This window comes from Diadema setosum, chromosome 5, assembly GCF_964275005.1.
Source record: "Diadema setosum chromosome 5, eeDiaSeto1, whole genome shotgun sequence".
NCBI classification, from domain to species: Eukaryota; Metazoa; Echinodermata; class Echinoidea; order Diadematoida; family Diadematidae; genus Diadema; species Diadema setosum.
The window spans coordinates 19,854,234-19,869,057 of NC_092689.1; the positions used below are offsets into that span (position 1 = coordinate 19,854,234).

The 14,824-nt window shown below is 37.7% G+C and overlaps 1 protein-coding gene across 1 annotated transcript; it reads right to left on the bottom strand.

The window, feature by feature from the left end:
• Positions 1-1,034: 1,034 nt before the first annotated feature.
• LOC140229185 (WASH complex subunit 3-like) lies at positions 1,035-14,399 on the bottom strand. The gene is made up of 7 exons (XM_072309452.1): positions 14,284-14,399; positions 6,203-6,301; positions 5,536-5,601; positions 4,934-5,047; positions 3,480-3,575; positions 2,402-2,466; positions 1,035-1,356 (listed from the first exon to the last, which is right to left on the bottom strand). Exons 1-7 carry the CDS (start codon positions 14,332-14,334, stop codon positions 1,251-1,253), a joined length of 597 nt encoding a protein of 198 aa, XP_072165553.1. The 5' UTR covers positions 14,335-14,399; the 3' UTR covers positions 1,035-1,250.
• Positions 14,400-14,824: the final 425 nt, after the last annotated feature.

Here is a 14,824-nt window from a genome sequence, read left to right on the forward strand (position 1 = left end):
AACAGTATGAACTAGAATTATCACTGAAGGTGATTAATACCCCCGCCCCTAGTGTTGCTTTATAGTATGTGATGTCATGAGGGCAATGACGGTAATACCAAGTTTGTGCACTTGTCGAATTGGAAACAGAATAACAGATATTAAATTTGACTCTAATTGCTTGAATGATGGAAAAGTTATTCGATCTGCAAGGTTTTGGTAAAATTGTGGTTACCATGGCAACGGTTTGTGTGACAAACACAAAAATTATGTGTTCCACATCTACAAATATGTCTACCTCAGGGCCATAATGCCTACCAAGTTTGGTTTCAATTGCTTGAAAACTCTGGAAGAAGTTCACTCCACAGGATCTTTAAAAAAACATGCGGTTACCATGGCAACATATTGTCCGATACAAATACAAAGGACATTTTGCAAAACTACACTTAAAGAGCATCATACACACCAAATTTCACCTTCATAGATTAAATGGTTCAATTTGATACAAATATTAGTGGTTACCATGGCAACACATTTTTCGCATATTAACACATTGGTGTCTTGCATAACTGCACCTCCCGATCATCATACATACTAAATTTGACCTTAATTGCTTGAATAATGTGGAAGTTCTTCAATCCACAAGGTTTTGGTAAGATTATGGTTACCATGGCAACACTTTGTCTGACAAACACAAAAATTATGTGTTCCACATCTATGCCTCAAGGCCATAATGCCTACCAAATTTGATTTCAATTGCTTCAAAACTGTGGAAGTTGTTCACTCCACAGGATTTTGAAGAAAACATGCGGTTACCATGGCAACGCTTTGTCAAGTACAAACACAAAGAGTGTCTTACATAACTACACCTATAGATCATCATAGATACCAATTTTGAAATTGATTGCTTAAATACTAAGGAAGTAGTTCCCTCCACAAGGTTTTGGTAAAAGTTTGTTTTCATTCACTGTTTTTTCCCAATGTAGAATATTATTCTACGGACAAATAACCAGGCATTTGAATCTGTGGCTCTTTCTCTTCTTATTACATGGTATTATGCCATTAAGCAAATGTGTCACAACCAATGATGTATTCCAAGCTGGACGGTATACTGAACACTATTCTTGATGCAGTGAACAGATTCCATCTTACATTTCCGAAAGCTCTAAAGTTGGCACAGAAACCAGATGTGGTGGAAGTATACATGCAGGAATAGATTTTTTAAAATGGAATATTGAAATGATTACAACATCATTTTTGTGCTGCTCTCCTTAGTCGTCAGAGTCATCGAAGTCGCCAACATCACTGCTCTCGTTACTACCAAAGTCGTCGGAGTCCGACTCTTGAGTGGGGGGTGGAGCTGGAGCATTTGGGGTGCTGTGTAGACATGACAGTGACAACAATGGAGCATTACTGACATCACTCAACATTACACTTGCCTTTCACCACTGAGCATCCTTGATCAACCTTAGAATTGGTGATTGATGGCGCAGTCTTCGTGAGAACTTATTATATTCAATCACACTGAAGAGCCAGCATGATATCATTGAATTTAAACATAAATATCATATTCCAAGTTTGCATGCCACTTAATATACATAAGCATACAGATACCATCAAGTTAATTTCAAAATCAAATCATCATTAGTTGGACTTTCTAATGGAAAGGCCCTTTTGCTGACATACTGGTGCTTGCACTGTCATCATTCTGATAACATTTCACTGACTTGCAGCATTTATTGTACTACTTCACATCAAATGACTAAACCTGATATCATTTATGCAGGGTTTGATTCTTGAGGCTAAATTTCATCCATTGTGAAAGTTACTGCAGAAAATCAATGAAATATAGCCTGGACACTCATTTGCTGTTCACGTGGAAAAAGTTGGGCAGAAAAAAAAAAAGAGTTAAGATCAATTGCATGTAGCCTATGAATTGAAATTGGTCCAAACTGCACTCAAATGTTCATTCATCAACACAGGTTACTGCAAAATGTCGATGGACAATTAACATTAGAAGGTTGTGTGTCTACATTACCATGGCATAAACAACAACTAGTATGTTACACAACTGAATCATACCTGCCAACATTTCAAGACGAAATATCTTACTTGTGGATTGCAAAAATCATATTTTATATGCACACTGAAGTTAAAAATCTTACTTTTGGTGAAATCTTCAGAAAATACACATGAAAGGTATATCTAAATATTTTTTTAAAATCTGATTTCTCTGACAGAAAATCTGATTTTGCTATTTTTAACATAAAAAATCTTACTGAATCTGATAAAATCTTACTACTTGGCAAGTATGCTGAATAGAACATGAAGTGAAAGACAATGGGTGTATGTAAACTTAAAACGTAGAGCAACATTTCATTTTTTTTTTTTTTTTTAAACGATACACCTGCATTTTACTTACTCTAAGAGTCCAGGATCCAAACCCTCGTTGAGAAGTTTTTGCCTTAAAGCACCAACTGGCACACCCTGCAACAATAAAGGAGAGACCACACATGATAGAATCTAGGCTGCTCTACACAAGTATAGGGGGGGGGGGGGAAAGCCCAATGCCACTGAATGTCACAATCAAAGACCTTCAGTGAGAAAAGAAAGTGTTCACAAATTATGACATCATAATTCACAAATTGGTCTCAACTTAGCATGTGCTGATTGAGAAGTTGCAATCATTTTGAGAAAAGTTGTCATGCAATCAAAATTACTTGATCTGTAGTTATCTAACCACTACATGTATTTGAAATGATTGACACCAAATCTCTACAAATTACATGAATGAATGTCTCACTGTGAAGAGTTGGTTTTTGTGGGGCTTTGTTTGTTTGTATGTTGTTGTTGTTGTTGTTTGTGTGTGTGTGTGTGTTTTGCAGTTCCTGCATGACAAAATGTAACTTTATTCTGTGATTTTATCCATAACGTATTTCCTCACAAAAATATGATTACCTGCTAAGAAATGCCAATGACGGAAGATCCTCTTGTTCTAATCTTTTCATGCAAGATTCTACCGTCACAAAAACACAATGCTTTCCTTAAGTGCTCTTGCATTGAAATCTCAGAATAATGTGGCACACAGGATGTTTACATCATACCACACAAGGACTTCACATTACACTCTAAATATTGACAATAGATATATGCAACACTGAAACTGAGCCAACGTGCAGTTTACAAGAAAAACAAGATGTTTCTGAAATCTATCATAATACCAACTTTTGCATGTAAAACATTTATCCTAGCAAAAATGGAATAGTTACTGCATGATGGTGAGCTTCCATTCAGATTCCAAAGCACCAGTTTGCGTTTATGACCATTAATAGGAGCTGCTATGAGCATCTGCACTAAGAGATATAGGAGTTCAAGAGACAGCTTTAAAGTGTACCACATTCAGAGGATTTAAAAGCATACTACACTGGGAATTCCTGGTGATGTCTGACACTGACTAAAACACTGTAGTATTCCTCCTGTTAGCTAACAGTACTACTCACCATGTTAATCATCCTGAAATACTTCATGTATCTTGGGTCCTGGGATACCGTCATGGCTGGCGCTGGTTCTGGTTTGGCCTCAATGGCAGGAACATTCTAGCAAGAGATGGGAAGCAAAGCAGAGTTTGGGATTACTTGTGCTCTTGTTCGATGAATTAGGGAACACTATATTGAAATGATATGGGAGAATACTACCATGAATGGCACACAAAGAACCACCGATTCGCAAACCAGTCACACAAAGTCACAATTATCAAAGCAAGTCTCATCCTCAGACTTTTGTAGACATTCACGGGCAGGAAACTAATACTTGCCTATAATTTTGTATTACAGCTGGTAGCAAACAAACATCCTATTCTACATTCCTTTCCTTCTATATGTGACATTATGTAACAAAATGATTCCCTAGTACTGCAGATGATTCTTGGCAATTTGTGGTATACATTACAAGCACGGTGTTTTGGAACATTAGTTCTCTTTCATTTTATCATCATCTTGAATTTCAGACAGCACATCACGCGCAAGAATTTGTTTAAGTACACTTATGTCTAATGCATGCACATCAATGCTGGCTAGTAAACAAATTGGTGTATCCTGTCCTAGGTCTGCTAATAGGCCTATCACATCAGAGTTTATCCCGGTGTGGGTGACAGGAAGTGACCGGGGGGATAGGGGTAGAGCTCTAGCCCATGACTGACCCAACGTCCATGCCCAGTCGAGTGGACTAGAGAAGAGCGAATCTCTCTCTCGGATATTACATTTGTATATACACGTATGACCAATTCGATCATCACTGGACCATCAAAAGTCCACACTACAAATATGATTTTACCATCCTTGAAGGATAATATTAGAGCAACAACACTCATGTCAATTCACTGGGCACATTAGGAGATCTTTTATCAATATATCATGCATGTTCCTCCTTTACAAAGCATTTGTATTTAATTCAAAGAATCCATTTGCATCTAGCAGACTGTTTTCCCTGGTTTTTCTGGCATCTAAATTTGTTGGTTGTTTGTCTAGACTTTAACAGATGAGGAAGACATTTTGCTTTGTTTTTCTGTTCTTGGTCTGTATCCATCTTATATATGTCTATATAAAAAAAAAAAAAAAAATATGTATTTACCATACTAGTTTCATCTATGAATATCTTGTACTTATCACTCTAAATTCTAATTCTCTTCTCATTTCTTTACTGTATTATATTGGGCTAACTTGTATACCCAATCATTATCTCTTTACCTCTTTATCCATAAATCTCAGCACTTAGTAATGCTCTCTATGCTTTTTCCATCTCTATGTTGTATGTCCCCATTGCCCATACAGCTTCATTCACTTGTATGTATGTGTGTATGTATGTATGCATGTATTCCTTTATCTACTTGTCTATCCATCCATGGATTTTTGTATTAAGGATGCTGGTAAAAGCTCAGACAGTCCCTCCAACTCACCGATCCATCTGCAGGACCAGAGGAGGGGAGAGCGGGCAGGTCCGATGGTTGTGGTGGAGCTGGGGGTGGGGTTGGTTCCACTGTTACATTCTCCAGGCCAGGGATGGATGCAAGCTGCAAGAAGAAATGTGAGATGAAATCAAGGAAAAATCTTTTATGTGAGAAAGCATATCCCACTGTGATGTGATAAGAATAAAACCAGCATATGCAGTACTATCAACATACAGGTTGTATATTGTTGAACACACAATGACTCTGAGTATTTACACATGACGAGAAGCTAAATATTCACCTCATCGTATGCATAGTTGCATCATGACAACATATCATCACCCCATACCGCTCCTTTCCCAAATCAATGGCAATAATAACATGCAGTTAACATCATGGCTAATATGGGTGCATACCTGTATATTGAAAAGGCAATGAAAAGGCTTAGTGACCATAAAAACGTCTAATTTCTAGTGCAGGTGTAACTGCACAAAATGTACATTTTCTTTTTGTTTTACAATCAAGTTGTTGGAAGGCAAAACAAACAAACAAACAAACAAATTACAGTAAATACTTGGACCACTTCACTGTTGACTTTAAATCTAACTTACCTTGGCTTCTAGGATATTGATGGTAGTTTCCAGTCGCTGAATACGAGTAGTGATGTCTGATAGTTTCTGGAAGGAATATCAGGTAATTAACAGCTTCAACAAACAGCCACTTTGCATAACATGGACAGGAATGTCAAGCTTTACAGACTTTGAGACTTCTTTTTCTAGGTTTGGCACCTTGAATGATACATCACCTATTATTTCAGAACACTCATCTCTTTGAGAAAGTAAACATTGTAAACATGTAAATTAATTGATATCATAAGCTTCTGTGCTCATAAATTCATTTAGCAAAGAGAAAATAAGTTGATATGGACATATGCTACCAAATCCACTATCATTACCAGTCATAGTGATATTCTAACAGCAGTGGCTGTACAGTAGTAGCAGAACCATCTATCTTGTATCATTATAATCACAATATTCATACTTTAAAGTGACTCAAAACTAACAGACTAGAAGTACAGTATGTATCTCATACGATTGTTGATTTGGTTCAAGAAAAAGCTATATATCAGACATACAGTAATGCACGTTTAGAGCCTTGGAGTCATGTAATTTACAGCCTTTGGGGGATAAAATACACAAGCATTCTCTGAAAACATAATAGCATACGACTCCTTCACCATCTGAATCTACGTTATATTTGTCACATAGTTTCATTTACCTGTTCACAGACGCATGAAAATTTATTCAAAAATCTGGTTGTGTGGATGATGAAATGGTTCAGGAAAGCAAGCATTCGTTTTGAATGGATGGCGCCGACCTGGAAAATAGAATGACAGAAATGCAGATTAGAATTGATTTTTGCCACAAGAATTCAATAAATCAAGTCTTCACGTGTTAACATTGTACTGTGATTGATCATACTTAATTTCACCCAGGTTTTGACCTCAATGTGAGACTGATTTGGATTTGTGCATTGTTTGATGTTCTATGACGTACACTTACATGGTTGTGGTTAAGATGATCATTCATAGGACCAGGCATGTGCTGAAGGAGACATTATGACCTATTACTGTAAAACAAGAATTTTTTTTTTGTGTGTGTGAAACTTTTGTGAATTTCACAAGTAGCAAAATTCACAAGTTTTTTGTCTACACAATGCATCAATTGAATGCCTTTACATTAATTTTGGCAATTCACAGATAATCTATGAAGCGAAAATTCACAAAAGTTTCATGCTGCAAATGTTTCTGGTTTTCCAGTATCACTATGACGAGTTGAGAGCCAACCTTGAAATATCATTACTATAAATCCAATTTCTACAATTTATGTTTGCTTGGGCTTGTGATTCCATTTCTGCACATACACTGTAGGTAGTTTACCTTGTCTTGTGGTTTGCACAGTTCTCCTGTTGCTGTCTCCCTACAGCAGTTGGATCAAACTGACTCAAGCCTCATATTGCTTTGTTGTTTATAAAAGATATATTTACCCTTTGTAGAAGTATTGTAAAATAAAAGATGCATGTCAGGGTTCTCGCCAGGAATTTCTTCACGCTTGTCGGCATTTATGCGCGCTTTTCTGGGGGTGGGTACGGGAGGGGGGTTCCCCCTCCCGCGCGAAGCGCGGAAACCGTCGCTAATGCTCAATACAACACAGATAAATCGCCGCTAAAATGCCACTAAATGCGACAATTTCACGGAGATGTAATGAACGTTGTGAGGGGCATATTCTCACAGAAACAATGCAGAAACTCCATACCTTTTGTTAGCGGCAGTTCCTAAATAACAAATGAAAGAGAAGTAGGTGCCGATGGTGGAGGTTCCGATTTCTTTTAGGCCTTTCCTGTTTCACTGTTGCAATAATTAGCCGCCGCTGCATCGCAACAACGCGCGCCGTGTTGCTTTCTCGCCGTCTGCTCGACCACGTGGTAGGCCTATTGCATGCAGATGCGCGAGAAGCGATCGAGAACTTTCGGGACATCGTTGCACTTTCCTTTCTGGGTATCTGCGGTAGTTTGGCCGTGACATCAAAGAGATATCATACAATTTTAAATGTAATGATGGTCATTATTCCGAAGGTTTGTTTAATCATAAAATGAAACGATTCATTACTGAGTACTTCGAAGGTTTGTAATCGAAAACAACAACAACACCAAAGGTCGGTACTACAGATGAATGTTCAAAATAAAACTGATTTCGTTCGAAGATTAACAAGCATTTTTTCTTTATTATTTTCCGATCAACGAACCTTCAGAAAGGAATCTATCATCGTTATTGTTTCAGAATAACAAACCTTCAGAATAAGAAAACACCGTTTTGGGGCCGTTGTTGTATTCCGAAATTATACTGGCAGAACATTCGAAATAACAAAACTGATTTCGTTTGGATATAAACGAATATTTTCTCCTTTATAATTTTTCTATTAACGATCATTCAGAATTAAGAATGTAGAGTATTATTTTGCCATTATTCTTTCGGAGTAACGAACCCTGAGGGTAAGAAAACTATAACCGTTTTCATTTCTTCTTTATCGTTTTCCGATTAACGATCGTTCAGAATTAAGAATCTAAAGTGTTATCGTTATTCTTTCGCAGTAACGAACCTTCAGAGTAAAAGAAAACTAGCAGTTTTGGGGCCGTCGTTTTATTCTGAAATTTCACTGACGGAAACGTTCGAAATAACAAAACTGATTTCGTTGTGAAATGAACGGACATTTTTAAAAATCATTTTTGGATTAACGAACCTTCAGAATAAGGAATATAGCATTATTTTATCATTAATCTGTCGGAGTAACGAACCCTAAGAGTAAGAAAAGTGCAACTGTTTTTTGGGGCAGTTGTTTTCTTCCAAATTTCACTGGCAAAACGTTCGAAATGACGCACTGATTTCGTTTTGAAATTTACGGACATTTTTCTTTATTCAATTTTCGGTTAACGAACCTTCAGAATAAAGAATCTACAATTTATTATTTCATCATTATTACTTCTGTCGGAATAACAGACCCTTATAGAGTACGAAAACACGCTGTTTTGTGCCGTCGTTTTATTCCGAAATTTCACTTGACATCGCAGAAACGTTCGAAATAACAAAACTGATTTCGTTGTGAAATGAACGGACATTTTTTTCTTAATCATTTTTTGGATTAACGAACCTTCAGAATAAGGACTCTAGCATTATTTTATCATTAATCTGTCGGAGTAACGAACCCTCAGAGTAAGAAAACTGCAACTGTTTTGGGGCAGTTGTTTTATTCCAAAATTTCACTGGCAAAACGTTTGAAATGACGCACTGATTTCGTTTTGAAATTTACGGACATTTTTCTTTATTCAATTTTCAGTTAACGAACCTTCAGAATAAAGAATCTACAATTTATTATTTCATCATAACTACTTCTGTCGGAATAACAGACCCTTAGAGTACGAAAACACGCTGTTTTGTGCCGTCGTTTTATTCCGAAATTTCACTGGCAGAACGTTCGAAAAAACAAAACTGATTTCGTCGTGAAATGAACGGACATTTTTTCTTAATCATTTTTGGATTAACGAACCTTCAGAATAAAGAATCTATAGCATCATTTTATCATTAATCTGTCGGAGTAACGAAAAAAAAAATGAACCTTGGTGGCGATAACTGATGCTGGTGTAGAGAAAAACAAAGACAGCTCGCTCAAAAAGATGCTTCCTTCTTTCAGTTTATTTTCTCCCCAGTCATTCCCATCGTTCTCCTTCCATGAACCCCTGCCATGCACGGACGATGAACAAAACAAAATGTTACCGACGCTGCAATGAAAAAAAAAAGAAGAAAGAAACACGTCCTCGAAGCAAATTATCTACACTTTTCAACTTGAAAAAAATGATGTTCGTAATGAAGAATAAAACAAAAAGCACGACCTCAAGCAGTGGGGAAACTTGATATCATGGCTTGTGGAAATTTCCATGAAATTTCCACGAAAGCCAGGTGTCAGATAAAGAATGTCGCGCGTACTGCCACCTTGCTTCAGTGGTCGTAAACAGCGTGTACATAGCATGTAAACCAACTGGGAATATTGATGAATGATCATCCATTTATTTTCTGCCCATGAAGGCCCCCTAACCCACCTTTTAACAAACCAACCCAGAAGCACGTGGAGCATTACGTACGTTGAACTTGAAAGACCATCATGACAGAATTACTATAAATTTCGGCCCGGAGAAGGAAAATGGAATATTCACGAATGACGTTTACAAATCCATGGAAATTGAAAAGGCTAAAATGGAACGCATGGCTTTTTAGATTAAAAAAAAAAGATAACCCACGGAAACTACCAAAACCTAAATAACAATTTGCATTTGCTTACTCCATCTTTTACTACATTTCTTTTTTAACGAAAAATGGAGTTAATTTTCTCTCTGCGGCAATGCTTTGAACGCATCTAATTTTTGCGTCATTGCCGATGGCCAGCTTCCTAAAGAATTGATACGAATCCTTTCAAATATACGAAACAAAGTCTAAAAATCCTGGATCCTGGCGGTGAATTTCGATGGTATTATAAATCCTGCTCACTATCAAAATTTAATCATCTGTTCCTTGCGCCATTTCACCAACCAACTGTAACTGTTCCTGAAAATTTCATCCTAATCTGTTCCCAAATTTTGACTTATTTTGCGAATAGAGAGACAGACAGGCAGACAAACTAACAAACAAACCAAAGCAGCCAAAAAAAAAAAAAAAAATACAACCTTTGGCGGAGGGGGGCATGCATTTCATATCGTTTGTTTTTGCGTAACCCGACAACAAGCGTGACAACAAGCGAGCACGTGTCAGCGTTCCTCAGCCTCCCTCGGCCTCCGACCCTCTCTTTCCGTCCTCTCTCTCCCTCTCACAATACACTGTACCGTTGTACACGCAGGCGGCTGTAAGTGGCCGGCTGGGTGCTTGTGCATGTGTGTGTGGATCCCAAATCAGAGCGCATGTGAGTGAGCAAGTACGGTGTGTGATGTGGTACATGCATGGTGTGTATCATCAATCGGCTAGTACGTCGCTCTGTTGAGCCGCGTTGTTGTGATCGGTGCGGTGACTGCGTAGATAATTTCTTGCGCTTGTTTAAGTGTGTAAACTGCTGCTGCTTTCAACATCCAGCTTCTTTTCTAGCCAGATAATAAAGACTGAAAAAGGCGAGAAATTGGTCCGAACTTAGCTCGTCAAGCAAGTTACCCTTGTCGGCAAGTTCACGCGTGGTGTTACCCTTGTCGGCAAGTTTTACCCTTGTCGGCAATTGCTTCTTCAAACCGCACGCTTGTCGGGGCCGACAAGGGTGATATACGCTGGCGAGATCCCTGCATGTGTAGGAATTGCAAATCATATAACCTTTTACTTTCTAGCAGGGATGAATGGGGTCTCAACCTGAACATTCCCGTACAAATGTTTAACACCTTTTTTGGCCTTTCGGTAAAGGTACTGTGGCCTAGGTTTATACAATGTAATACATCACATTGTGTTTCTTACATTTATTTGAGACTTGCAGTGAGTCAAGGAATGAAAGCACAAACCACAAAAAGTCATGCATGCCACAGGGCCTTTACAGACTTGGTTTGGATTTCTAATCTCATGCTATCCACTATTTTCTCAACTTCACTTCAATCAGTAATGCTATCTTTAAAGGGAAAGTTTCCCCAAATATGTGACTTGAGTGAATGCAGCAGGTGAGAGTAGAACACATCAGTGAAAGTTTGAGGAAAATTGGACTATTACTGTTACTATTAACAATTATTAACTTTTCAGCAGATTGTCAGATTTTCCTCAAAGTTCACTGATAATGTGTTCTGCTAGAGCACTGCATTCACTAAATCCACATTGGGGAAACATCAGTACAGTCTGCACCATGTACAGTTACTGTACATTCAGTATACATGTACAAGTGTTAAATGCAACTGAATACGACACATTTTTGTGCTCAGTGGCCAGACACGTATGGGTCTTTCCATATGGTACATGTGCACATAAAGAATGTGACATACTGTACAGAGGCTATTGCTTTGTTTGCATTGGTTATTTTTTTATATAAAAATGTAAAAATACTCTGTAGTACAACAATATGTGCAATTGATGAAATGTTGCCATATCTTCCCCCATCAGACATCAATCACTCATCACTGATCATTATCTCAACTCTTTAGTTTACAATTCAAAATCCTCCAATTATGAAAGAAAGTGGATACCAGCACCTCTGTTCTGTCCCCTTACATGGAAGTACAGAATAAAATAATGGCCAATTTGGAGACAATCTGTTAGTGTTAATTGGACTGGTGAATTGATTACCACCCATGATATGAATGTTGGATATAAAAATGGTCTATAACTTACACATGTCATAGGCTTTAGACCTAGATGGCCTAGACCTATCAAATTATTCATCAATGTGTGATTTAGCACTTAGAAAGATAAGACAGATCTATGGCCAAGAACGAACATAGACAATGAGCAACATTTAAGTGATATGAGGGGATACAAACATTCTACACCACTATTCTTCATTGGAGATTTAAAGATGTCCAAATATTACTGAAAAAAAAAAACAATAACAATAAACAAGATCAATAGCAAAACAATGATACTGTAGATTATAAATGAACAATGGAAAAGCATTACCAGTACATGCATTTCACAGGTATTGTCAATAGAAGGTAGGGGTGTTGGTTTCAAAATTACGGCACCATTGAGTGCCTCAAAATAACAGAACACCCCACATGATCAAAGTATTCTATTTAACTTGGAGTGTGTAAAATTTAACGCAAATCACTTTTTTAACGAGCGCTTGTGAACATAGAGTATTTTCTTTTATACCTGTGAGTAAAATTTCAGGCAAAATGTGACATATTTTAAGTTTTTATCAATAGAAAAATATTAGGGTGTCGATGTATTGGACACCCAACCATATTGGGAAAGACAATTTGAGTCCTAACAAAAAAAGTGTCTCAAAAATTAGCTTAGACTAGATCTAAAACTTAGTTAGGCCTAGTGAGTAGTTTGTCTATTCAACTAGAGTCTAGATCTGTTGAGTACAGTGCACTCCCGTTACAACAGACACGGTTATAACAAAATTTTGTTATAACAAAGCAAAACTTCTGGTCCCAAAATTTACGCCATTAAAGTCTATGGTACAAAATTTGCTTATAACGAACACGGTTATGGCAAAATTTTCGTTATAACGAAGTCTTTCCTGAGCGCCACTGACAAAGAAAAACAAAAGAAATGTGCTCCATTATAACGAAATGCGGATCGCATTCGAAAATTCGTAGCAGAACAAGCATTTTTATAGCATCTCTGCATGAGCGAATGCTTCACATCACTGTATGTTCACTCCGTGTATCACGCACAGTTTCCGGGGGAACTTGCATTATTGTAATACAATAATCTGAATTCAGATAAGGTTCGTTTTATTGTTCCGAAGGTCCTTTATTACAAAAGACACAGATTCTGATACATCTAAATGTCCGTTAGTTCGGAAATGAAATAGGGTTTGTTATTACGAACATTTTGGCGTTATTCCAAAGGTTCATTAATCCGACATTGAAATATGGTTCTTATTACGATGGTTCGTTAGTCCGAAAATGATAGGAATTCAAAACGTTTGTTAATCGGAACATAACAAAAAGTATCGTTAATCCATGATGGTGGAAAAAGGTGAGTATACTAACAAAACGTAAGAATTGCAATGCTTATAATCGTCTTGAGATAAATAAATCTTCGAAATAACTAACCTTTCTCAGTTTATTTTTTTTTATTAACAAAACTTCTTCGGAATAACGAACCTTATTTCATTTTCGGATGAAAAAGCCTTCGGAACAACGGACTTTCTGAATAGTGAACCTTTCTCATTTTTTGATTTACAAACCTTCAGAATGACGAACCTCATTTCATTTTCAGATAAATGAACCTTCAGAAAATGAACAATATAATGAATCTAAATTATGAACTTTCGGAATCATGAATTTTCGGAAATGTGAAGCTTCAAATAAACAAACCATCGGAATCCCGGGAATGGCAAAACTTCAGAATAAGGAGCCTTCGGAGTAACGAACTTGAGTAAGAAACGAACCTTTGGAATAGCGAACTGTAACCAAATCCTAAACAGTCATTTTCTACACATGTGTGACAACACAAACAACTTTATGCTCTCTTTAAAATGTAATATTTAAACAAAATTAAAAAGGTACCCTCCCATTTCACATAGCTTTCCAGCGTATGACGAGGATTCAACAAACATAATTTTTTATGCGTGGTTTCCTTCTTTTCGTTATACATTGCATATTACAATTATTTCTTCAGTTATAACGAAATTTCGTTACAACGAAAGAAAACTGCCGGTCCTGAGCATTTCGTTATAACGGGAGTGCACTGTAACAGTAGTAGAGAACAACAATATACGTCTCCCAAAGCCCGGCGTAAAATTGTCTAGTTTTTACTAGATGGATGGTCTACATCAACTGCACTCTGCACAATCAGGCAGTGGGAGCATTTGTATTGTACTTGTTTGACAGATCAAGTCAGAAACAGAAGGAGGGGGCATCTACATTGACTATTGTCATTTAACATGTGCTGACTCACTTGACTGCTGGCTTTTCCGTTTTGTGCACCGTGGGCCTACATCATGTAGAACAGAACTCTACATTGTACGTTGCATTTCACAGTACAATTCTAGCAATGAGTGGGACTACATCCAAGACACCGCCTCCTACCATTTGTTCGGTTTACAAACACTGAACAAGCAATGATTCAGTCCTATCAATGAATTCATAGTGCGGTAGTTACAGCAGAAAATCACCTTTGTCAAGTCGACTCCAGGTCCCACGAGCGGTAAGCCATCTGTATCCATCTTTATCAAACTAGAAGCTTTTGATGAGTATGGTTGACTTCTAACTTACTTCCTCACTGTGTGTGTATAATACGTGTATCGCATTACTTATAATACAGTAGTGTACATCGCCTGATTATGATCCCGTGAGGACACAACGTTCAACATGAACTACAATCATCACCCCCGGCCCCACCGAGTGGCGTAACTACGGGGGGGGGGGGGGGGGGGAGGGGGGAGGGGGGAGGGGGGAGGGGGGAGGGGGGAGGGGGAGGGGGGAGGGGGGAGGGGGTGCACGTGCTCCCCAATCCGCTGGTTTAAAAAAAAAAAAGGTAATTCAAGGGTTAGTAAACTGCTTTTGAAATCGACATGAAAGGGTGATCAAGAAGTAAGATAATATTTTTCTAAGATGTTAGATCTTCTTTTAACCATAATCAAAGGGGTATACAGTGTGAAACAAAGTGTGAAACATTGTTCAAAAAGCCGGGAGCCGACAAAAGATTGTGATTCA

Excerpts from the sequence above, each read along its gene's own strand:
- LOC140229185 (XM_072309452.1), bottom strand. The coding sequence starts at position 14,334 with ATGGATACAGATGGCTTACCGCTCGTGGGACCTGGAGTCGACTTGACA. Across the intron at positions 6,302-14,283 it reads CTGGAGTCGACTTGACAAAG|GTCGGCGCCATCCATTCAAA; the intron begins GTGATTTTCTGC and ends TCTATTTTCCAG. Across the intron at positions 5,048-5,535 it reads TCAATATCCTAGAAGCCAAG|CTTGCATCCATCCCTGGCCT; the intron begins GTAAGTTAGATT and ends TTCTTCTTGCAG.